Raw genomic sequence first — 26,724 nt, 5'->3', positions numbered from 1 at the left:
AACCCATGCCAATGGCATAAATGCATATTGCAAACTTCTGGTCACCAATTCCATTGAAAAGGAAGAGGGCGACAGAAACCACAAAAGAAAACTTTGGGTAGAATATTAACATTATAGTAGCCATTTGAAAACAATCTAATGTTCCCAGAGTGGCTCAGTGTAATGCAGACAGACAGAGGAACTAGGCCACAAGTAATGCACAGTTTAACTTGAGAAAAGAGCAAATTGTAGATGAAAGCGATATGAGAAGAGAGTCTGGAAATTGCTAAGAGACAAAAGTTAATTAGGAAATACAGAGGAGGCAGAGAGGGTGGTGGAGAAGAAGCGAGAGGGAGTAAATGCTGGGATGCTGGGGCTGGAGTTATAAAGAAATACTGTGAGTCACCTTTGCTGTGTTCCTGGAAATCCAGGTGATGGGAACCGTCCGACTCAGCCAGCATGTTGAGATCACTGAAAAACAGGAAAATAATGTGTCGTATAATTATGAAAATCATAAATATGCAAGAGGAAAACTGAAGAATGATATAGATGAAGATAAAATAGGACTGATTAGTTATACACTCAAGTAGGAACAGCAAAGCTAGCAATCATGACTTACTTTTAAATATGAAATGAGAAATCAGGTTCTATTTTAAAGTGTGAAGTGTAAATTGAGCTTTTGAAAGTCATAACAATGACTGGAAAAAAGACAAGAGCAGGAGCAGAGAGGGGCATTAGGGAGGCAGGAAATGTAAAAACAGCAACGATGGAAAGATAAATAGAGGAAGAAAATAAAAATTATAAGAATCCTAAAAATATAAAGGTCATACTCACAGTCTGACACACACTTCTGCATCATTACACGGCTGTCCGACGAGCCCTTGTACTTCCTCATAGGTTTTTCCCGTCAGAAGAATTCCATTCCACTCCAGGACTTGCATTCCTATACACAGTGTGCACACATGCAGGTACAGCCAGGAAAAACAGTCAAAACTACTGGTGATTTTCCCTGTACAGTGCAGTACAAACATTTCACTTCAAACCAGAAAGAAATCAAAGCCTTGAAGTGAGTAGCTCTTTGAATGAATGAAAGGATCAATTCATTCGCTGGCTGGGGTAAGTGACCAGCTCATGGTCTAAAATCTGTCCCTTGATTCACAGTGAGCCATCTTTTGACAGAAAACAAGCTCTGATTCTTGCACTCAAACGACAATGTGCATTAGACTGCGAGCCAAAAACTGGAGAGATAAATGCCGGTGACAGCCCAAACAGCAGCTGTGTGACAAAGCTGCTCACTGAGCGCTCAGGCACACGCAGAGTAAGAATGAACTTGAAAATGGCCTCATGTTATTTCAGCTATAAAACTATAATTTGCAGAACAACATTTCAAACATGATGCATTATGGCCTGGGAAGAATACAAAATCCAATCAGGTGCTGTTTTCTCCAGTCTGCTCCAGCAATGGCAAATGTCTCATAGAAGGAACTGACCATTTATTCCTATTTAATTCAGCAGACAGAATGAAACCACTCAGCACAGCAAACCCACCACATCCTCTACAGCACACCCTGCACGCTGTCAGGACTTACACAGGTTGAAACAGCTCATCAGGAGGGTCTTCTGTTTGCGACGGTACTCTCTCGCTGCATGTGTGAGTGACAGGGAAGCTGTGCTGTAGTTTCACCCTGATATTATTCATCAAATTGGTCTCATTGTAAGGCATGTGAAATCTGAATTCCAGCAACAGACACGCAAGCACGCATTCCTGCACACGCTCCGGTTCTGTCCCTCTGTAACACTAAGCTTCTGCGCCTGTTGAATCTGACAACGTTTTCTGCGTATTGGCACACCACAGAGAGTGAGACGCTGTGTTCCCACTGGCAGAACCAAAGTACTTTGCAGCCATTCTGCTCAGTGTTGATGACAGGGTTATGGGTGTTAGCATGGTTGAGTTGTCCTCGCAGCTGACAACACCACAGATGCATCTTGACTCTTGGACTGAGGCAATCATCATCAGCTTCAACCTATATCACAGAATTCTTTCTGTGCTTAGAATAAAATACATGAGCCTATGGAGCGAGCTGAGGAATGATGGGTGAAACAGTAGAACTGATAATATATAGTAATTCAGTAATTCTGATTCTTGATAAATAATATCTAAAGTAAACTGATCAGAACAGGAGTGTAATGATTTTGAAACTGTGATGCGTGACATGTGACTATTTTTGCCCAATCATGATCAAGTGACTACACCTGCGGTAACAGTTAGGCTGGTTTGATTAGCTCAGATTAACATTAACCCTTACATTTTGGTTATCTTCTCCCATCTCTCCAAAAACAAAACAAATATATGTGGTCTAAACTGAAGTGCGGAATTGGGGAATTGTTGCAGCCTGCATTTGTCATGAGAAATAGTATGATACAATACAACAGTATGAAAAAATTAACTAAATTTATGTGGACTAAAAAAATCTAGGGTCCATTAAGTCTTTACTTACACAGCATTATCAATCCTCTGCCCTTTGACCTTTCCAACCCTGATTAGAGCTTGAAATCCAGTTCAAATTTCAACTGATTTTGTTTCATGATTTCAAAAGATATCTGTATTTTTTTATAATGCTTCACTTTGTAATGAGATTTTTCATTATGTTACACTGGAGATTCCAACTTCCACCATCTCATAATTTTTTTCCCTACAATTTTTCACATTTTTATCTTTTTGTGATGCAGTTTTCCCGGAAACTCTCTCAGAATGTCCTGATAAAGAAGTGGAGAGACAAACAGAGAAGAGAAGCAGCAATGTGAAAGGATAAAAAAAAGAGACGGAAACGGAAGGAGACACAAACAAGAACAGAAAGTGCAAAAAGAATTGCCCACGCTCAGACACAAACACACACACACACCGCAGACAGACAGATGGATCTCATGCACCATACAAGTCCACACTGGGCAGTATATTTCTCTCTCCCTATCTCTCCATCCATAGATCACCAGCATGGCAGCTTCAAAAAGGCTTGGGCCACAGCTTCACCAATTGTCCGACACCCTCAATGTGCCTCAACACAGAGATTAAAGGGGACTAGGAGTAAACAGATGGACTGGGAGGGTGGGAGGGTTAACTGTTCCCAGACTACCCCCATGTGAAATCAATAACGCCTCATGAAATGTGTTCCTGTTAATACACCACACAGCAATTTATCCTCAGGTCGTGTCAGTGAGAGGTGTGTAAGGGTGAAATCACAGGTCGTATATCTGTCAGTCAGTGCATTATGGTTACATGGTGACTCTGTGAAATAGATAACTGTGGCTGTTGCAGCTTTCATATATATATACATATATATGTATATATATGTATATATGTATATATGATACAAAAACAGTGTAACTGCTCGCATTTCAGAGGAACAATCATCAAATAATACTTTGTAATAATTTGTAATGAAATAGACTCCTAATGTCATAATCATTAGACCAAATCTCCATTATTGTTCCTCTAAAGGTTGCTTATGAATGTAAGCAATATGACTTCATATCACTCTCATGTCACTACGGTAACTCTGAAGCCAGCAGCTGGTTGAGCTGAGCTTAGCATGAAGACTGGAAAAGGGAAAAAGCAGCTCAGCTGGCTCTGTCCTCAGGTAACAAAATTGGCATATCAGCACCTCTAAAACTCACTAATTAACAAGTCAGATCTTGTTTGAAGTCAGCCAAGAAATAGTCCTGCAGATGACCCCCTTAAAAACTCCAGCATAATGTTCACGCACTTTCATTTTTGTACAAATTAAACAAACAAGAGGTGCTGTAAGACTAGCTGTTTCCACTCTTTGTGCTAAGTTAAGCTACAGATATGAGAAAGGTATCAATATTTTCATCTGACTCTTGGCAAGAAAGCAAATCATTTCCCCCAAAAATCAGATTATCCTTTCAAAGAAAGTGTAGAATAAGCATGACATTGTACATATAAACTTTTGGTAAAGGAGCTTACCTTCAAGAATCTTTCCTGTTTGTTCTGCAGCTCCACCAGGTAGGACTTTGGCAACATAAGCTCCAATGTCTCCATTACTGCCAGGGACCTCTTTCCCTCCAACCACACGGATACCAAGACCATTTCCTGTTTATGGTTAAAAACAAAGACTGGTAAGTGCCACTGGTAATTAGTCTGTAATCTCCAACACTGGCCATTTGATCTATATGTCAAAATACACATGCAGACTCACCAAAACAGACAATGCTGTGGCTATATATTTGGGCAAAACTGAGTTAAGACAACAATTTGACTTTTTGATACCAGTGAAATCTATGTGATGTGATTTGCTGTGGTTAACACATATTAAAATATTTAAAATAAATTCATTTATTAATGATCAGTAGTAGACAGACAGACACTAGGAAAACAGAGTTAATCTGTGGATTGTAAATAGTAAAAATAAAGTTTATTTTCTTTTCGAATGGTCAAGAAAAGGTGAAGGAATAACATGTTTTACATTTTATTTCAGAGAGCCTGCTTTCTCATGTTTTGTGTGGGTTCTATGGCAGCTATGTAGGTGCTTAATGAGCCTCAACAGGCATAAAAATGAAGGCATCACAACCTCTCTGTCACAGTTTGCTGGGACTTTCACTGCTCTGTAGTTAGCACATTTGCAACAGCATATGCCAACTCCTCTACTGGCTGTCCACAAATCATATTGGGATCTATTATCTATTCCTCCATAGGTCAACACAAAGGCCTTCACCTACACAGAACCAGAACCTGCCTCATTTCACGGAATAAAGCACTTTAACGTGGTTATGGTGGCAAGAACAAAATGACTGAGGCAAAATGACTCAGTTCAGCACCAGGCCCTCGTAAACAAAACACTGCCTTTGTGGTCTGTTTGTTAATTGCGTAAGATAATCCTGAGTGTGAGGGATACGCCATTTCGAGCATGGCAATGACTGATGAGCGTGGAGAAGAGCCAAATCAAAAGGGAAGCCAGGAAATGAAATGTCTGCCTGCTTTGAGCCTGGAGGAATGGTGTGATGGAACGTAATGGCAGGGGAAGTGACTTGCCAGTTTGGCATGAATATCAAGTAAATAAAACACATGACGCATACTAGTTATGCTCTGTAAACCCAATGGGACATTATGATCCATATTAATGTGTACATTTTACTGTCCTCGTTATTTGAAAATATTTTTGAATCTGTTTTATTCTCATTCATATTCAATAAGAGGAAAACCATTTCTGTGCTGTAAACTGTGCATATTTGATGCAGTCAGTAAGCATCGAGGTCAATAAAATCTAGTGCATGCATCACAGTCAATAACACATTGGCTTTTAATACATGCCTCTTCGAATGCATATTACTCATGCTACTCATACAGTGGCATGCTGATGTTGTTGTTGTAAGGAATGTAGTAATTTGTGGTACTTTACCTGAGACACTGCGGTCTTTGGGATCCCTCTGCAGTTTGACCCTGAGGTGAGGGAAGGGGTAGTATGGGCCTTTTCCCTGTGGTCCATACAAAATGGTGAGATGTCATGTATGAATAAGGTAAATGGGAAACAGTTCAAGTATGGATTCGTTGCAACATGAACATATATGTGGCATTTTCCTTTAACACACCACATATAGATATTCAGGTGATTGAGTGCTTTGACTCAATATACATGTATACAACTTTACAACAATGTCTGCGTGTACAGTATGTGTGTGTGTTTTTTCTTCCCTCTTTCACCTGTCTCTTTTCTTGTCCGTTCTCTGAACGTCCATCTCTTGGTTTGTCAAACCAGTCTGTCTCTTCTCGTCTAAGATGGTAGGCTTCAGGGAAAAAAACAAGGACTACTTCAGAACCAATTTGAGAACATAAATGTTTTCATCCTACTAGACAGGATGGGTTTCAGTTCATTTAAAGGTGATTACATGCCATTGAGAAGTAAAATGTAAATACTAATTAGAAATTGGGAAAAAAAAAATATGAGGAAGGTACAAGGCTATATCCAAAGAAAAAGATTAAGTTGACTCTTTTTGTCAAAAAGAAAAATGATGCTGAGCAACACATTTTCACATGTACTATAAAATGAAGCAGAACAAATAATGCAGTTTGAATAAAAACAGTATTAGTACAGTATGTGTAGTAGCATATAAACCTATACTGTAGTGTGGTAGTTTTTTAAGAATATAAATATTGGGTATACGTATTTGCCATTGTTCTCCAATTGTTAAGAGATGAACGTGTGTCTTCCAAAACATGTACAGTCTATCTCATCACATGAGACTTGTAAAATTACAAATAAAATCATTACAATTTGTTTGCAAATTAAAGTTGTGTTTATTTGCCATTTTACAAGTGTCTTAAACCTCCCCAACATTTAGTCATCATTTTATGGAGTTCTGTATTTGAGTTATGGTGCAGGTTAATATGTTAGCTAATGGGTGACTGAAGAACTGAACTAATACTCTACCATTGGTTGCATCGTCTCTGTTCAAAGCCATCAGGGAATCACTTAGGGCTGGAATCAAGGCAAATGGGTTTACATTGCAAATCGATGGGATCCATATGACTTTATTAACAAGCAGTTATTGCTGTTTTCAAGACAACTCAAAAGTGGGATCTTTACACTTTGGAACCAGAAAGATACAGTAAACAAAAATAGTTACTCAGAGTCTGAACTGACTAAAACTGGCACACTTTACATCCTGCTTCATGAAAACACTGTCCTCAGCTTGGAGACTGGCCAGTTTAATGCTGCTTTAATGAAGTACTTTATAAAACACAGGAATTATTCAGTCAATGCTGCAAGAGTAGGCACTAACAATATCTTGTTTACATTTAATTAGTGGTTTTTGGCTTTTACCAAGAACATGTCCATAAGCTTTAAAAGAGCTATAAATGCTATAAATAGAGATTTGATGTTCTCTCTAAAAAATGTATTCTGTTTCGTAGTGGAATAAGACATTGTTCAGCACATTTTACAAAAATGCTGTCCTCTTTGTGAGAACAGCTCATAATACAGTATCCTTTCAGTAATACAAAGTGTAGAGAAAAATAACTAATGAAATGGAATATTTGCTCAGCAAATGTTAATTAAATAATTTGATTTCTGGTTCCCATTCTTGCATTAGTGAATTTTTATTTTTATTTCCTGCTTTATAATCAAAAATACAAAAAATGCTTTGCCATACTATTAGAGTGTGTTCCTTTTGATTTAAGTGAGGCAGTAATACCTTTGGCAAATGCAGTATGAAGAAACTGTATAAAAAGATAACATGTATTCCATGCAAGATAAAGTCACTGATGTATCACAATACAAACAAGGAAGTATTCACGACAAGACATGCAAGTTAGTTTTAAATTTATTGCACACATATAGGTGTTGAAACCAAATATCATGCATTTCAAACATAAAAACAATTAATATCCTTCTATTATGATGAAGCATCCACTTCAAACTATTTGTCATTAAAGAGCTGAAGTTTTGATCTTGCCTATAGTATCATAATAACTGAACCCACAAATATATTTCTAAACTTAGATGTAATCATGAAATACACCATGACCCACAATCCACATTACACATCAACTATCCAAAAATCTAATCCATGTGGTGTTGGTGTTATTACAGTACAACATGCTGTCATACTACAATCTACTGAAGAGTAATTTTAGTAGAACTGGCTCAGTTGAAAGAATTCTGGACCAATTATGTAAATTTTCGAAGTGGTGAGGCACTTTTTCAGTGTATCATTAGTGGGAAAAATTTTCTCTAAATCTTGAAAATATTCTTTACGAGTTGAAACGGCTACAAATGACAGCATGCTCTATATAAAATATATACCACCGCAAGGGGAAACCTCCCCTATAATGTAGCTGTAATGAAAAGTTAGACTGAACAATGTCATGCAGTGAACTAATACAGGAAAATGTTACACAATAAGTGGAATGCAGACAGAAACACAGTGCATGCATAAAGATACATTCAAGCCCACCCTATGAGACATAGAGTAAAGTATACAAAGGCATGCATGCACACCAGATATGAATAGATTGACAGCAGAAAATAAAAAGAAGATCTATTAACCAAACCAAGAAAATGTCTACAGACACATGCAGACTTTCAATAAATACACAATAACAAAATATTTTCCACATTATGACTAACTGCATGCAAAACAAACCATAACCAGACACTCTCAAGGGTGAAACATTAAAGAGGAAAAGAGTGACACTGTGACAAGTCTGTTTTTTACCTTCACTATCTGACATGGTGCCCTGAAGGTCATCCAGAAGCACATAACCCCTACCCCTGGTTGGCTCTTCCCTGATATGTTGCTGCTGCTGGGAGTCCTGCAAGGACAGACAGGAACCGAACTGGTCCCTTGAATCAGCTGAGATGGGTGGCAGAGGTCCCGCTGATGCACGGGCCATGCCCATGGGCTGCCCAACAGGGCTCAAGGGACTCTCTTCCTCTGAGTTCTGGGCCACTATAGGTATTCGGCCACGTCCACTTTGCACAATAGGAAGGCTGGTGGGTTTGGTGCGACCGGAGGGGGTTTGATAGCTTGGTCCATCTCCAGATGCTTCACCATCCCCTTTAAGCCTCAATGAAGAGCTGGAAGGATCCCTTTTGATGGACAAGTCCAGGCCATAGCAAGATGTGGGCCTGGATGAGGGTCTTGAGCGGCTACCACTAGGATAAGCAGAGTCCAAACCCAAGCTTTGGCCCAAATTTAGTGACCCAGCCAAGTTGGCACCCAAGGTGGACCCAAGATACTTTTGCTGCTCAGCAATATTCTTACGAAGGCCAAAGGTAATCTCATCCTGCATAAGCCGGCTGGATCTTGGGGATGCACTGGTAGACCCCAGATAGCTGGTATAGTCTGTTTCCAGACTTCTACTGTCTGTAATAGAGGAGTACTTTGAGGAGATTTTGGGATCTAATAGTGGAGTCTTATGTTTTTGGTACAACATAGATGCTGGAAGTTGTTTAGCTGCCTGCTTCTCTAGAGTAAGTCGACTGATGCTGTACTTTTCTGACTTTGGATAGTGTCTTTGGGAGTAACTAGAGATGCCAGTGCTTGGGGTGTAGTAGTGCTGGGAGAGACCTGTCAGTTGTTCTAAGTTTTCTGTCCCACCTGTACTTCTCCTAAACTCTTGCTTGAGCTGCTGCTTCAGGAGTTTCAGTTCATAAGGTTCCTCCATTGTATCCTCTTCATCAGGGGTCTTTCCGAATGTATGAAGTCTGGAGGTGGATCCAAGATAGTCAGTAGAACCCAGATCTGCAGCACTCCTTCGCAGCAACTTCTCTGCCTTAGCTAGCTCTCTCTCAGCCAGACTGTAAGATGAAGACAGACCTGGGGAGCCCTTAGCCAGCTCTGCAGCATCTTCCAGAAGCATATAGCTCCGAGGTGTATGGTGATCAACATCAGTGTAATAGGAATCAGAGACAGCTGACATGGGGCTACCTGCTATACTTCCCACCTCCAAGGCTCTGAGATCAAGGTGGTTGCCGTATTTGTCATACTTGACTCCCAGGAAAGCTGATGATGTGGGATCAGGCTGGCGACTAATGACATCATATTTAGTTGCATCCAGCTCTGAGAGGAGGGCTGCTTGTCTGGCTGCTTTCTGCTGTAACAAGAGCATCTGGTGGTAACTCTGCTGCTGGGAGCTAGTGAGTGACGGGACAGAAGAATAGATCGAATGAGACTGGTAGGACTGGGGAGTCTGGTAGAGAGTCTGCTGGTATTGGCTCTGAGGATATTGATACTGGGAGTATTTTCCATACTCGTGCTTGGTTTGAGGTGGGACAAAGTCGTCCAACTCTGACTGAGGAGCTGTCCTGGGACGTTCAAGACCGTGACCTTCAATCTCTTCATCTTCACCACCACCACGCCCACCTCTAGTCTCTCGAATGTTACTAACCTCACTGTCTGACATGTAGTCTCTGTCCTCGGCAACACTCTGCAAGTACGCCCTTTCTCTCTTCTCTCTCTCTTTCAGCAGGGCATCTTTTCTCCGATTAATGCCCATCTCCAAGTACCTAAGCTTGGCATCAATCTCTTTCTCCTCCTCATCTAACTCTGCTTGTCTTTTACGGAGCTTGGATGACTCGCGCTCCACCAGATCTAACTCACGATCAATGTCTTGTAGGATCTTGGCACGTGCCATGTTGGAATTACGGCACATTCTTCGACGGGCAGAACCAGTGCTGTATGCTGTCTGGCCACTGGTTGTTGACTCATCCTCTGATGGTGGATTGGGGAGAGTCCTCTTCACCTTCTTTTGAGTGCCTGTTGGTGTGCCACCTGAACCTTTCCCCTGCAGGAAAAATAAATGAAAACTTTATTAACACTCTAGGAATTGTATTAAAGTTTTCTTATCCTCAAAATAAATGAGTCAGCTGGTTATGTAGTCTTAAGAATTTGAAAAGTGACTTTCTCCAAACTATATTACTCAGATAAAATTAAAAAAAGGGGAGACAGGCATTACTTCTTGTCTCTCTATGGTACTCAAATAATGTCTTGAATATAAATCAAGACATGAACATGGCATATTCTAATGTATGAAAGGTTATTGGAAAACACAGTGCATTGATCACCTTTGTCCATCCCAGTAAGATGTGTATTCCTGCTCATAGATGTTACTCACTACTCACTAAATTGTACAATCTTAAGTGTAGTCTCAAAAAAAGTAATTTATTCACACTAAGCCTCTATGGATCTCTGACAGCTCAGTATTTTCCTGCAAGCTCAGCTTATTTCCTATCCTTTTATGTATGTATGTATGAGATTTTCAGCAGTGAATTGCCCAGGCAGAAAACTGACTTCCATACCTCATGAGGGCCAGGAGCAAAACATAGGATGCTTAAGTGGGTATGCACAACCTATTCAGTTGTTTCTTTTATATCTATGATCCCCTATGTACATCAGCAAACAAAAAAATCTAATTACAGCTTTGAACATTAGATTTCATCACTCATAAAACAGTATTTAGGCAGTAGTGCATACTGCAATTATATGATAAATACACCAGCTTAAGCTTTTCACCCTAAGTCTTCACCGGGTAACTTTAAAAATTATTCTAACTTTACTAATCTATTGACAGAATGCAAAGTTGGGTACATCCCTTTGGCTAAGGTCATACCAAGGTACAGGAAGTAAACATCACCTTTGTATAGCACTGAATGCAGGATATCTGCTATTCCAAGCATTAGACTGATTTAAGTATAATTACATTTACTTGTGTTCCAGGCTTAGAAAATAGGTCTTCTATTGAATCGCCATTCAGTTCAATCTATTAAATAGTTGTGTTTTCAGTTATTCCTCTTCATTTGCATCCAACTGTTTAAGAGCATTAAGCAGTCATGCTGCAGCAATTGACAGCTCTATGGTGAAGAAAAGTGGCTGCAGTATTCCCAGTACCTAACATCCATGCCATACACAATGATGTGCAAGTTTCTTCATGCAAACATGAAGAGAGCATGCAGATTCTTGCTGTGGGGCAGAAATGCTAACCACTAAGCCATCATAGCTACATGATTATGACATGAAGGATGGTTTTGTTGATGTTGCAAGACACTTGACTTATGCATAGCTTTATATGGAGCAGTAATTCTTGCACTGTATTAATCCACAGGAATAATAGATAAAAACTGTATTTTGTTTCTAGTTTACACTGGACAAATAATTACTCATGTGTGAGTGTAACTGTCTAATTCTGTAGCTGTAAGGGGATAACATAGAAATTAAATGACAAAAAAAAGCCATACTTAGAACCATTACTGTGATGTTTTATCAAGAAATTTGTTCAAGCTAGAAATACCTCTCCATTAACAGCTGAACAACATTTTTAGTTAGTTATATTGGTCAAATTTATAGTACTCACAGTATAGCTATCACCATACTGGGTGCCAGATGTTGCCTTTTCTTCTCCTGTTGGACTCATGGGCTTAGGGTCAGACATGGATCTCTGCATGGCTTTTGGTCCCCTTGGACTTGCGGGAGAGGCTTTTGATGGATCCGTACTTCCTCTTAGCTTTTGAGGACTTGTATCACCCAGTGACTTCTCATAGGACACAAACTCAAGGGATTTGCTTGGGGATATGCATGGGGATATGGGGGAATAGAGCACTTTTGGAGATTTAGGAGGGGCTTGAAGCGTAGAGGAATCAACTTTGAGGTTAGGAGATTGGCCTATTTCTAAGGGGGTAGGTCGTTTCTTTGGTGAGGTCCTTTCAGAATCAGACAGCTCCATCCGGGTGTCCATTCTAATGTTCCCCTCTGTATCTGTTTGTATAGAAATCTCAGTGTGGGCTTGAAGAGACATCTCTGACTGCCCTCCCCTATCACCCCTGGCTGTACGTGGTCGGCTTTGTCGGCTTCTGGTCTGAGCTTCCCATTCCTCTTGATCCTCATCATCAGTCTGCACACAACTGTCAACACTCTTTTTAGCACTTCTCTTTTTCCTCCCTGCAGTGTAAGCTTTGCTGACTGCCTCATCCTCTTCATCTGTCTGGCACCCACTATCTGTGATTTTTCGGGCTAGTACTGTGCCATCAGGTCCCAAGACAAGTGCCTCCTGCAAGCCATGCCCTGGCATGTCTCCGCCTGGGTACATCTGACGTAACTTTTGTTCTTCCAGTTGCACACGCAGTTGCTCTTGGAGTCTTTGAATCTGCTCAAGCTGCTGCTGTTGTTGGGCATAGGTTTCTTTCTGCATCATTAGGTGAGCCTGTCTTTCCTCCTCTTGTTGGGTCAGGATCTGCTGCTTCATGGCCTGTAGCTCTTCCAGTTCCTTCTGTACCAGGAGCTGTTCTTGCTCTCGGAACCGCTGAATCTCCTGGCGCTCCCACTCTAATTCCTCAGCCAGACGCTGTTGCTTGAGTTTCTCCATCTCTAGCCTCTCACGTTCTGCCTGATACTGGCCATCCCCAGGAACCATGGGTGAAGACAGAGCTTCCAGTGAAGCAGCTATGGCCTCCAGGGATGCATCAGTGTAGGTGTCAAGGGATAAAGAGGTTATTGCTGTGGTGACAGCATCTGCAGCAGTAGTACCCCCTCTAGAGATCTCCAGATTTAGTGGGGCTTCTCCTTGTTCCTCTGTTTCAGTAGTGGAGATGGTGGACAGGAAACTGTGGGACCTTGTAAGTGGCAAGTTCTGGAGGTTGGACAGGGAAGGCATGGTGTCGCTGGTATGCATACCTGACAGGGTGTTGTATGTTGTACTAAAGATGGACCCAGGTTGGGTGGTAATGGCATAGGTAGATGGGATTGGTGCTGCAACAGAGGAATAGACCACCCCATTTGATGACCTCAAGACACTGCTTGTACCAAACAGCGTACCAACAGCACTTGTAACTCTTGCTTGGGAATAGGGAGGAATTGTCATTCCTGCGAAAGTCCCTTTCTTGGAGTAGTCAACAGCTTCACCTGTCAAAAGTCAAAAATATCAGTTGAGTCCAAATAATGCAGACTTATTCAATGTTGAAGCAAGCCATGCCTTATTGAAATTATTATATTGAAAAAGATGGTAAAGGGGGAAAAAAAACTCCAATGTCGAGAGGTGCAACAAGCATAAACAAGATGTACAATAACAGCATGCAGGCACATGCAAAAGTATGATGATGATAGAACCCAAAAAAAAAAAAAAAAAAATCCATGCAAAATAAAACAAAAAGCAAAAATGAACAAAAAATGTTTGCCACATTAGCCATGAATGAGTGGCAGCAGTTCAAACTGACATTTAAGTGACAGGTCTGCAATGTCACTGCACTGACCTGCATCAGAAATCTTTGCTGAGGTAAGATCTACTGCACCTTCTGTGGTGCCACTGAAATTATAGCTGTTCTTACTCTTATAAAAGAACAGGCCAGCTTCTGCCAGGTTAGTGTCTGACATCGACGGTTTGATTCCACCAAACCCTCTCATGCCGTAAGGTGATCGGTCATACTGGTAATGGTCATCACGATATCCAAAACGATCTTCAGGCAGAGGCGTGGTAGGTTGCTGTGTAGTGCAGCTTCCAGCAAATGGGAGCTTGTACACAACATCACAGCATACAGCTCTTTTTCCTGCAGTCAGATCCACTGGTTTGCCATCATCATCTGTGATTACAGCAGTGACCACCTCTGCTGAAGCACCATCCACTGATACCACAGTGTTGAAGGGTTTTGTTGTGCTAAGGTCAACAGCTCCTGCCACTGTAGTCGTTCCCGTAGTTAATCCATTGGCAGCACAACTTGCAACAGAGGTTGGTGCAATAGTGACAGGGGTGGTCTGGAAAGTTCCTCCACCTGTGCTTGATCCAACTGAGAGGTTAATAGGTATCTCTGTACCAACATTAGTGGAGGGCTGAGAATCAATTGGCCGATATATAATTTGAGAAACAGGCTCAAACGCTTTATTTTTTGTAAGCTGAAGGGGCACTGAAGATGCTTGAGAGTTATCTACATTGTCACTTCGCTGGATTGTTGCAGCACAAGTCACAATGGTGATACTATCAGTCACTATAGAAACAGTGGATGATTCAGCACTGAGGTTGACCACTGGTGACTGCACTGCACTGTTCTGACGACTGACATCAGTCACAAAGGACTGACGTCTTGAGTCTGGGCCAGCAGACAGATCCACACCGTTCATGTCTGATTCTGTGTCAACCTTCATAGTCCTAAGATCTACCACCTCGGAGGGTTGGAAGGTCTGTCCATTCTGTGCAGGCAACTGGGGCTTAGGTTTCTCCATCGAGACTGGGACACCATTTGCCCTTGGAGCTGGCACTGGGGGTGGAGTTCTTTCATGAACTACAGAGACAGTTGTCCTTTGGACTTCTGTGGTAACCACTTGGGAGATAAGGTTAGGCATAACCACAGGTGGCTGTGCTGAGGCAGATATAGCCTCAATTATGTGACAAGAGCTAGATACATGTTTTTCTGGGCCACAAATCTCTTGACTTTCAATGGATTCTGTGACTCGTGTGAATGCCAGAGGCACCCTGGTTGTTTGAGGAGGGGTTGGTTGTGGACACTGCTGTGGATATGGTTGAGGTTGAGGCTGTGGTTGGTGATAATTTTGGGGCTGTGCTTGGTGTGAAGGGGATGCTGGGCCAGGGCTTGAGGGAGCTTGAGTTGAGACAAAGTCTACTGGAGAACTCGGCTGAGATGGCAGTGTGATGACCACATACGTATCACGAAGATTGCTGGCATATCTTGGAGAAGAAGGAGACTTTGGTGAGGGTTGAAATGGCTTGCTCTCAGAAGAGGGGCTCAGATTCAAGGCTATGTCAGTAGGGCCAGTGGAAAGTACAGTAGGTCTTGCCGGATGTGGGGCATGGGCAGGTGAAGAAGGCTGTGAGCCAGGCTTAGGCGCAATTGGTGGTTTGACACCATGCCCTGGTCTGTGGCTTTCGCCAATCCCAGCAGGAATGGATGGCTTTGGGGGAACAGGAGGGGGAACATGAGGTTTGTATGTTGGTGTAACTGCTTGTCTTGTAAGCGGACATGGGGCTGTAGTCATAGCCACTGTCTCTGGTCTGACTGGAGTTGCTGAAGCCTGAGGTGGAAGTGGAACTGGAGCTTTCCTGGGAAAAACAGTGGGTTTTGGTGGGGTGGGGGGAGGCAGTGGTGGTGCAACAGGTACTTCTGTTTTTTCCTGAGAATTAGCCCTACGTAGGACACTTGGCTTAGGGGGCACAGGAGGGGCAGTTGACACTACACTGGGAATACTGGGTGTGTACTGGGGGACTGTGGGCAAGGGTGATACACTGGCAATAACAGGGGCTGACATTCTTGGGAGCACACCAGATAAGTCCACAACATCTGCCTGGGATGCTGTGACTGCAGTGTGAGGTTGCTGATCTGATGTGGATGATGGAGGATACTCAGAAAACACAATGACAGGCTCGGTTTCTGTTGCTGATGTTGTGTCTGATACTGCAGTTTTCTCATCTTCCTTTTTAATGAAACTCTCATCATCAGAGGACAACTCTCCTGAAGAGCACTGCGTCACCTTTAAGTCTGGGATAGGGTGGAGTGCCCTTCTAGATGCAGTGGCCTCCACTTCTGGCTCCAGCTGGGTTGGACTTGTTCCAGGAGTCAGCACTCTTTTCATTAGCTCCTCATAGGCAGTTTCAGCATCCAACAATGGCTTCCCGTCTTTGCCCAGTGCTACTGTGCTGCTTTTGGAGAAGGTATTTTCAGCAGGTTGCAACACAATTTCTGGAGTAGTGCTTTCCTTTTTAGGCTGCATGTTTTGATATTCCTGCTCCAGCTGCATGAATTCCTTCCTCTTCTTTATCATGTCCTCATAAACTTCATCTGGTGATCTCAGCTTTTTGGGCTGAGCAGGAACAGCAATCTTCTCTGGCTCTCCCAAATCAGCTGCTGAACTGTCAATAAGAGATGCGTAGGCATAGTCTTCAATGAGCATGCCTCCATAAAGGGACTCTTTTCCTGGTTGAATCTCACCTTTGTCAAGTGTTGGAGATTTAGCCCTCAGCATTATTTCTTCATAAGCCTCATCAGCAGATTTAAGAGTTTTTTTCTGTGGTTTATCAGTGTTTTGATCATCTGTTGGGGAGTGAAGAGATACTGATATAGGTAGTTGATACGTTTTCTGGACTGCTGCAATCTTTGCGGCCTGGATTTCAAACCCTTCAGGATCTGATTCAATACTGGGTGAGAAATCAGAGCAAGATGATCGTCTGATCTCCTCCATTTCAGCTTCTTGCCTCAGTTCTTCAGTTGGCGAGGCATCTTCAATGGGGGAAAGGTTGCTCGGTGGTGTCTTTGGACGCTCTCGCCTCCTCTGGGCTCGAATCTCTTCTTTGTCTTTCTTGGATTTTTTCCCTGAGCCCTTCTGTTTTTCTTGCTCCCTGAGCAGCTCCTCTTCTTCCCGTAACTCTTCTTCCTCAGAAGAGTCTTCAATAGTTGGCAGCATTTGACCAGGTTGTCTGTGTTTGGCTTTCCTGTGTTGTTTACCCTCATCAGAACGGATATGGCCGGGACTGCTGCTGTCACTGTCTTCATCCAGTGATGACAGGGATGTTGGGGATGTCCCAGGAGTGAAGCTGGATGCATGGAGACTGGATGACCCCTCACCTCTAGACCGATCATCTGGAGAGTCTGTAAGGCTTTCCATTTCAGGTTCTCCATCATCATTATTTATGCACATAGGGCTGCTGGTTGCATTCAGCTCCATACTTCGGAATTTGCGGACTGCAGTACCACTTTGAGACTCCTCTTCTTTTGGTTGTGGTCCCTCTTCTTTGTCTATATCAGGTTTATCCAATGAGCCATGTAGTTGCTTCTCTTCTCCATCATCATCTGGACTTATAGTGCTTTTCTTGGTAAGTCGCCTGGCTTTTCCCGACGTGCTCCTCTCTATAGCCTCTGTTTTCTTCTGTTCCATTTGTTTCTTCTCATCCTCCCTGATCTTTCGCCGGACAAGGTTTTCCTCATCAGATGGGGAAGCATCCTCATTCTCACTCATTTCAATGATCTGTTTTCGGATAAAGTCCTCATCATCCCCTGACATTGGGCTTTCTTTTCCAAAACTTTCACTGCTATCATCCAAGGAATCTGCCCTGACATCCATGGGTACAAGGAGCTTTTTCTTTGTGGTACCTTTGGTATTCTTCTCAGAAAGTTCTCTGTCATCTTCTGAGCTAGGCGAGTCAGGTGAGAGAGGAAGCACCTCTAATTTACGTCTGGTCTTTAGGGTGTCTGTTAGTTTTTCCTCATCCTTTGGTTGCGTGCTTGCCTGGGCCTCAAGAATGGGAAGGACTGTATTTTCCAGCTTTGCTAGGTCTGATGGGCTGGTTGGACTGCCCTCCTTTGTGGCCATTTCTTTATCTCCAGGCTCCTTCAGGGTCTCCACTGTTTTCACCTGTTGGATTGAAATAAGACAGAAATAAGTTTTTTCCTTAGATATTGAAATGAAAAATAAAAATATCTGAAGTGAACTTTGCTTAACTTTAGCAATTTCCTTATAAGTGACGTTCACATGTACTGAAATACATTTATTAAGTATTGCAGAAATAAAGCAAATTATGCAAAAAGATAATCACATAATCTTCCACTACTTGTGCTTAACACTATGGTCACCTCAGCAATTGCATCTTCATCACTGGGCTTTTGCAGAGGCTGTGCATTAGCCTCCTTTTTCTCCCCCACATTAGTGTCCTCCTCCTTTGGGCCTTTGTCCTGCTCACTAACTACAGAGACTGGGATTTCAGGTTCTGCTACAGGGACCGAAGCTACTAATACAGACACACCTACATTTTCAAAAGCCGCCTCTGATACTCCATTCGTCTTTGATAATGTGTTCTCTCCTACATCAAAATTTGCAGTGCCATCTTTGTCACAGACTCCGCTTGCCTCTGATAATGAAATAGTTTCCTGGATATTGCCGGCAACAGGTTGTGAGTCATCCTCTTGTTTGTCAAGTTTTGCTTCCTTCTCTTTGACTGACAGATCGTCAACTTTCTCGAGCTGTTTCTCATCACTGCCTGTCAGAGCTAACGTCTCCCTCTCTGCCTCGTGTTGCTTTTCAGCAATAGAGTTTGTCTTTTGTGAACCAGCCTCTGCCTCACCCTGAATGACTTTCTCTTCACAGGCTTTATCTCTGACTTGTGTCTCACTAATTATGACTGAGGATGACATCATCTCTATACTTTGCACTGGCCCCTTGACAATGACCTTTTCTTGCTCTTTAGAATCAGGAGGTGGGGGAAAAGACATAACCACTGATTTCTCAGATTTATTGTCTGCTATTAACATGGTATCTATAAGTGTCTGCTTTTCCTCTTTCTGTGCTGCACTCTCTGCTTTGACCACTGGCTTTTCTTTCTCCTCTGAGTTTTCTGGCAACGATACTGTCTCAACATGACTTTCCTTGGGAGGTAATGGCTCTATCTCTTTATGTATCTGTATATTTTCTGTTGGTATTTGTTCAGTGATGGTCTCTCTTGTTGTTTCTGATTCTTTCCTCTCCACTGCAGTGGAAACATGCTCTGTTCCAGTAGACGAAGGTGCTAAACTTGATTCTGCTTTATTAACCTCCTTCTCTAAAGGGTTCTGGACATTTGCCCTCTCAGCTGCATTCTGTTTGGTTACTTCTTCTTCAAAAGCGTTCCCTTTGTCAGCTTTTACCTCAGTAACCATCTCTGCAGCTGCATTCTTCTGAGCTGCCTCATCTTCAAAGGCTTTGCCATTAGATGATTCATTCCCAGTTTCTGCCTTCTCAATAGCCCTCTCCTCAACAGTTTCTTTTTCAATAACTTTCTCCTCCACAGTTTTTTCCTCACCCTTTATTGTTTCCTCACAAGCCTTCTCATGTATCTCTTGCTTAACTGTTTCCCCTTCAATAACAACTTTCTCAACAATGTTCCTCTTGTTCGCTTTCTCAGACTCCTCCTCTTTTTCAATGGGTTTCTTTTCCACTTTGTTAGCCTGACTTTTCTCCTCTGAAGCAGAGACAGGATGTTTTTCTGACACGACTGAAGAACTTTCAGATTCTGTGCATTTTCCTTGCTCCTGTTTTAATTCTTGCTGGGTTTCATCAGGTTTAAGGACCTCAGTGTTGTTAATGTGGTCTACAGGAGATACATTTTCTACGACCTCAACCCCAGCCTCAAGTTTTTTAGTGATGTCTGTCTGCTCCATGCTTAAAGCGGTAACTGTAGGAGTAGCTTGGGATTCATCTATCTGGGGTTTCTCTGTTGGCTTACTAAGTTCCTCCCCTGTTGTTGTCTCCTCTTTTACATTTGTAGGCATAGAATCTGGCTTTGAATCAAGGTGAACTGAAACTTCCTGTGTGACTGCTTTGGTGATCAAGACAGGCTTTGGCTCAGCTGAATTTGTTGTCATGTCTGGAAGCTTTTCTTGAGTGGGCTCCACTTTCTCATTATCAGTCAGCGGAGCTGCAGCCTCGCTCTGAGTAATCTTGGGATTTGGCTCCATTTCTACCTCAGCAGGGACTGTTGTCTTGTCTAAACCTGTATTAGTCAATAGATTCTGCGTCTCACTTTCCAAAGGAACAGAAAGGTCCTCTGTCGCAGAGTTACTCTGCTGTTGCTGAACTGCTGGGATTTCACTGACAGTTGCATTCTGTGCTTGTTGTTCAACATTAGATGGCTCTATTTGAGAGTGACAGTCCTCTGCAGCTTTCTCAGAGCTAATCTGTTGTTGCTCAATTGGTGGGATTTCATTGACAGTTGCACTTTGTGTTTGTTGATCAGAATTAGATGGTTCTGTCTCAGGGTGAGGTTGGCCCTCTGCTGATCTCTCAAAACTGTTTTGCTGTTGTTCAACTGCTGGGATTGCAGGGATACTCTTAGCTATACCTTCTGAAATTGGAACTTCTGGTTCAGGATAAATTACAGGCTCAGATACTGGTTCACTTGCTAGTTGTTGTTTTTGATCCTTTGACTGTGGTGTTTCCTGAGAGCTGCTATCAGGAGGAGGAGCGCTAACAGAAGGAGATGCATCATGATCAGGTGAAATTAATGAGCTGTTAGGTGTGGGAATGGTTGTGGGCGCTACCTTGGTCTCAGGAGCTGGTGGGGTTAGGTCTGCTGCTTCTACTACAGGTTTGCTATCTACAGAAGCAGGGGCAGGGGTAGCAGAGGGAGCAGGAGCAGGTGGCTGCTTCTTTGGGGAAGCCATGGATGGAGGTGGTATGTCTCCCAGTTGGCCCGACATGGCTCTTTGGGTCTGACAGTTGAGGCAAAGCCATTCTTTCTGTAAGACAAAGACATGAGCAAATTGTTAATGATCAATATGAATTCTGAAAAACAATCTCCTGTAATATGATTTCTAGCACAAAATTAGAAACTCAGAGAATAATTAAAAGAAATAATTAGATGTATTTTCTCTAACTCTAATACAGTTATATGAAACAAACAGTTTCTACGTGGTTAAGACGTCATTGTGACAAGGCACCAGCGTAAAGTCTTCTATTTCAAGGGAAGCTTTTACATTTATGGGACTTAAGAGATAGGCCCATGCATAATGCATGGTAATGGGACAGGGGTTTACCAAGGCATGTCAGAGAGGGTTGGGTGGCCTGTGCAGACATTTCATGTAGCAGACCTAACAGAGAGACTGTGTTTGAAAGTGCATTTGTGTTTTTATGATTGTATTACTTGGTATGCTTGGTACATAGGCTTTAAAAATGACAGAGAATGTGCGCATATCCTGTTTATAACCTTTGACTCCCTTGCAAACATTCAAGGCTGAAAAATCTTAAAACATTCTGCATGTCTATGATGTGAGTCAGTGAACTGCAACGGTTTAGTTAGTTCCAATTACACCTCTAATCAAATGTTGAAGCCTAGCAGAGGCTGATTTAAAGAATGTTTTCAGCACCGTTTGTTCTTTAAGTACGGTAATTTGAACATAATCTCCTCCTTAAAATCACCTGGGATACAATGGAAAACAAATCTGTCATCTTAAAGCTCTGCTAAATTTGTCCTGTCATGGCTGTCTTATCTGTGTTGTATATTCCCAGGTACTCACTTACACACACTAGGCTCTAGAGGAACATACCAAGGCTGAAGGCCCAGCTGGGAGCTGTTATTTATGGGCTACTGCTATTATTGGAGTTTAATATCCAGTAGTGCTTTGCTTTAAGTGGAAATAAAAGTGATGATAAACAATCAGCATGTTGGAATTGAGAAAAAAAATCTGTAGCTATAAACAGTGCAATTGTGCACACCCACTTGGCCAATGTGGCAACACCAGAGCAGTCATGTAGTATGGTCTCATCTCTCTCACACACCACTTACACACACATATACAGTGACTCTCAGAAAGGGTAATAGTCAGCATGTTTTCTACCAGCCTTCACTCTGACGTAAACACCTCATTTCACGTCTTGCCAAGTGTTCTAACATTCCTCTGTGGAACCCCCCGCCCTCCCTTCTGAATGTCTTTGCCTGGCTTAACAGCAGGGTTTATGCTAAATTCAGACTTCGGAGAAGATCACAGCCTGCATGTTAAGCCATGCAGCAGACAAACCACCGCTCTCCAAGTGTCAACTCTCAACTCACAGCGAGAGAGAGAAGAAACAGGGAGACAGGAGGAGGATGGAAGAGGAAGACTGAGGGAACGTTGTCGCAGCAGAGTCAGGTTAAATAAAGCATGAGCCACCTTGTTATAGCCCATGCCTACACAGTAGGAAGCTTACATTTAAGAGAGAATGACACACCTACATTCAAATCTCAGTGGCATGTACCAAATTATGAAAAGCCAGCAAGTTTATGCAAAATTGTGACTCACAAGATGAAAGAAGCGGTAACAAAGAAGGTGAAAAACAGAGATGCCAGTGTTCCTTCCATCTCTATAGTTTGCTGATGTTTGTGAGTGGCATTCCCAACTCAACAGAAATGCAGTTAATCCTTAGACATGATGATGACACAGCACAGATGCGACTGCATTTGTGTGTGTGTGTGTGTGTGTGTGTATACGCGTTCCAGCACGCGCTATCAACATGACCCCTCCTGCTTGTCCCTGCTGGGAGGACTTGAGATGGGAGCTTCTCCAGCTTGACGTCTCTATCAGTTAGGCCAAGAGCTGAGAGCCAGAGAGATGGCCGCAGATAGGAAATGCCGAAAAACCCACTCAGGCAGGCAGACAGTCAGCCTCCGCCACTTCAGAGCCGGTCACCACTGACCTTATCAACAAATCACAACAGGCACACTTAAAGCTTTTACTGCCACCTCAAAAACACTTGGTGTTTCTGATAGCTACTGCGCAGAACTAACCCCATCTTTTAAGTAATTTGGAATAACCTCCAGATATGTTAATTTTACTCACAACTGCTACAACTGGGCGGCTGTGGCTTAGGAGGTAGAGCAGTCGTCCACCAATCAGAAGGTCGGTGGTTCGATTCCCGGCTCCTCCAGTCTGCATGCCGAAGTATCCTTGGGCAAGATACTGAACCCCAAATTGCCTCCGATGTGTGTGTTTCACATCGGTGTGTGAATGTGTGTGAATGTGTTTAGAAAGCACATTAAATATAGAATATGTGCTGTGTGAATGTGTGTGAATGGGGTGAATGTGATCTGTAGTGTAAAGCGCTTTGAGTGGTCGAAAAGACTAGAAAAGCGCTATATAAGTACAGTCCATTTAAGTGGCCATCTCCAAAGTATTTCCTACTAAAATGCCTTACAGCAATCACCTTGAAAGGCCATCAAGTCATCAAGTGTGTCCCTGACTTCATTTACAGCTACACAAGGGATCTTTGGCAGCTCAGATTTCACCACCCCAACACCAACACATTTCAGGTGTCTACACACAGTGAGACTGTGTTTACCTGGATCACTTTATACCTCGGAATATAAAGGGATGGCAATGGCAAAAGACACAGCATGCTTTCTCTGTCACAGCTGTTAAGCAGGTTTTTCAAGTACTGCTGAAATGAGGCGTGTTTCAAATACATGTGGCTTCCTGCATTTGAAATGTAAGGAACTGCTGCTTTTCTCTGTGCAATATCATTGTAAATTGAACGCAACTTGGACTCTGGGAAAAGGGCAAAACATTTGGAGTCCACAGCCACACTTACAGCTCTAGGAAGGTGTACTAAGAGCTAAATGCTACACTTCATGCTCACAATAACAAAGCTCAACACACTGATGTTTAGTGGAACATAATGTTTACTAATGTTCATCATTAGTTTAGCATGCTAGCATTTTTTGCTCATTAGCATTAAACACAAGGTACAACAGAGACTAATGGAAATGTCTCCAGTTTTGGAAGTATTTAGTCATGAAGGGTCTGATAATGGGGCTAGAAAAAAAAGTGAATGGGAATCATCAAAGTTATTATTAATCATCAGGGGAATCAGTGCCTACAAAAAGCGAGGATGAACTCCAGTCCCGTTTCCAATCTAATAGTTGTTAAGATATTTCACCAAAATACCAAAAATTCAACCTCATGGAGTCATTAGGCTTCATCATTTAGGGACCATGATTTTTTGTACTAAATTTAATGGCAATTCATCAAATACTTTTCTCCATCTAGACAAAAGGGGTGAATCAACTGACTGACCAACCAACAGAACACTACTGTCATCCATGCAATCAACCTGATATCATGGCTATAATTTATCAACAGCTGGACTGATTATGACAATATGATTACAAGCTACAGTTAGAATATTTTTTGAATAAGGATTGTCTCCTTTAATCATCAGAACCAGTACCACCATTCATTTACAGAGTGAATCCACAGGGTCTAAATTAGCCAGGATGGTACACGGTGTTGCCTTAAAGTTAACACTAACAAGAACAGTGTATTCATATAATATATAACAATCTTTCTTACTGCAGCAAATAAATGTGACATGCCATGTCTCTCTGTCTGCAGTGATGAGCTCTGCAAAGAGCAAGCATGGATGATTCATAAAAGCAGGGGAGTCATTTACCATCTTACAAGGACGTTTTCTAGCATCACATGTGCATGGAAACCAAAGAACTGCCCCACACCAACACCCACAGAGATGACTTTGTGACAGTTTTGATAACATACATATACTCTGATAAAAGGAATGGAATACCTTGGAAGGAAATGATAACTCTTGCTCTCTTTCTACATGATACTTAATAAATACAAGCTCATACATGAATGGATAAGGTCAGATTCACTGTGAGAGCTTCAAACTTTTCCATTTTCGTAAAACTTCCTCCAAGGACACAGAGAGAAGACAAACTGAAAACCGCAGACAGCAACCAGATATTGAGACAAGATGGGCTGTACTAATGTTTGGTTATTGTTTCCAACTGGGAGTTGGAGTGTTGTGAAGGTCGGTACAGCTCTTTGATTAAGACAAGGGATCCTACGAGGGTTTTACCCAGCTAAATTTAGACAGCCTGGCACAGAGAGTGGGAGAGGTAGAGGATCTAGAGGATGATGGGCCAGATGGATGGAGATGGATCAGGGGAGGTAGACGAAAAGTGAGGACTTGAGAAAAAAAGGGTAATAATCGTGTGTGAGACATGGGTAGAAAAAGGATCAGAATTATACAAAATACAAGAGGAGAAAATAAGTATTATGTAGTGAGGGAAAGGGTGAAGCAGTGGAAGTGAAGGAGCTTAATGGTCATTGGAGGTGACTCAACACCAGCTACTGCCAACAAGCTTGACATTATCACCCTGTAAATCTGCAAATCAATTTCTGGGAAGTCTGGACAAGCTGCAGTTCGCCTGCCAAGAATGACCTTAAGATGTTACAGTGCAGATTGAAAATTTAGTTGATGTCACTTACACATTGTAGCACATAGTCCTACCCCGCTTTAAGGTTAACTTCTGTTCCACTAGCTTGTTTTGGCCAGAAAGAAAATAAGCATCTACTATCCCTTTAAATATGATACTAGTGTTTTCGATCTATATGCTAATATTCATCTGTATAGTAAGCTGATTATTAGCATGCAACAACTACAGCTCCCATGATGCTTCAACAGTGCTTATGTTGCTAAGACTGATGGGATATGTTGTTGATGAAGGCTAACAAAAAACAACATTTATCACACGACACGGACATTTTTATCCTGATAAAATCTGCAGCCATTCCTGACCCTAACATGAGATAGATATCATGGCCCGGTATGACAGTAAGACACATCAAAGGCCCTACAATATAATACTTATTATATCAATAATAAGGCTGTTGAAAGGCCAGTGTCCTCTCTGCAGCACTGCTCAATTCACCTTTCGGCGCTAAAGCTCTTGCTAAAATTAAAATCTTGAAGTCACTGCCCTTTTCTCATTGATGAGTGTTGCTGAGTGGCCAACTTAATTATAATGCAGTAGACTGCAAGCAGAACATCACAGCATCAGCTCCTTTGCAAGCCAAAAAAGATCTTTGTCCTAATAAATGTCCCACTGTTATAGATGTTCCCATCTCGTGGTTCAATGTGCTGTATGCACCTTTTCCAAGTGATCCCTGCACATGTGTTGATGTAATTCTCATTTATATCACGAAAGCAAATGTTATGTGAGTGGTGATAGCCTTAAGGCTGGAGAGCTGGGCTTGAAACCAGCAGACTATTGGCTTTAATCCCAAAATGAGAGGCAGAATCTGGGCTGTGAAGTTGAATAAATCGAATGCTGCTGTCAAAAAAGCCTCTGAGAAAAGTACTTTTAACCCTCAGCAGCTAGGTAACCAGCACAAGACGACTGTGGTTGTACTGATCAGATCCCAGGTGAGTCCACGTGTAACCGTGTATGTGTGTGAGTGACGCAGGAATCCAGAGCGAGCCCTCTGAGGAAACGTTCCCTGGATAAATGAAGGTTGAACAAAAGTTAATTATCCAATTCTGTATACAAATCTTTTACCTGACTCAAACCTGACAGATGACAAACAAGAGCCTGAACGTTTCTGTTCTCTCTTGACAAGAACGACAGGCTATGTGGCTCCATTGTGGATTGATATTCCCCTGCCAGGTGAGTGAATAAGTGCCAGAAGAGAGAGAGGGAGAACAAGCATGTGTTTGTGTGCACGAGTCTATGTTTTTAAAGTGGATCTGACGCAAAGGAAGAGGTGTGAGACAGGGCCTATATATACTCTGAGCCCAGGGATTAAGGAGAGAGACACATTTGTTTCAGGGCATTTTCTGTCCACATCTGTGTTTGTTTATCCACAACCCACTTCATAATCTGTCCACATGTGTCAGCCTCCCATCCGAAACAGAGGAAGTTGAGTTTTGTCTAAGACACTCAAGGGTTTTGAACTGGTTTTCTCTCTTATGTCAATGGCTATTTAAGAA

At 42.2% G+C, this 26,724-nt stretch overlaps 1 protein-coding gene across 1 annotated transcript in view; it reads right to left on the bottom strand.

The window, feature by feature from the left end:
- pcloa (piccolo presynaptic cytomatrix protein a) overlaps positions 1-26,724 on the bottom strand; it is a 55,916-nt gene that overhangs the window by 15,054 nt on the left and 14,138 nt on the right. Inside the window, exons 4-13 of the mRNA XM_051077675.1 lie at positions 20,502-20,699; positions 13,740-17,844; positions 11,849-13,392; positions 8,212-10,282; positions 6,426-6,473; positions 5,699-5,781; positions 5,397-5,472; positions 3,965-4,090; positions 814-922; positions 386-450 (exon numbers count right to left, since the gene is read on the bottom strand). Of these exons, the coding sequence (XP_050933632.1) occupies positions 386-450; positions 814-922; positions 3,965-4,090; positions 5,397-5,472; positions 5,699-5,781; positions 6,426-6,473; positions 8,212-10,282; positions 11,849-13,392; positions 13,740-17,844; positions 20,502-20,699 (8,425 nt within the window). The remainder of the gene's footprint in view (positions 1-385; positions 451-813; positions 923-3,964; positions 4,091-5,396; positions 5,473-5,698; positions 5,782-6,425; positions 6,474-8,211; positions 10,283-11,848; positions 13,393-13,739; positions 17,845-20,501; positions 20,700-26,724) is intronic.

The sequence above is a fragment of the Lates calcarifer genome, linkage group LG18 (assembly GCF_001640805.2).
Source record: "Lates calcarifer isolate ASB-BC8 linkage group LG18, TLL_Latcal_v3, whole genome shotgun sequence".
Taxonomy (NCBI): domain Eukaryota; kingdom Metazoa; phylum Chordata; class Actinopteri; family Centropomidae; genus Lates; species Lates calcarifer.
Note: the sequence above shows the minus strand (reverse complement) of the source record. Positions and strands in the feature narration are given on the sequence as shown.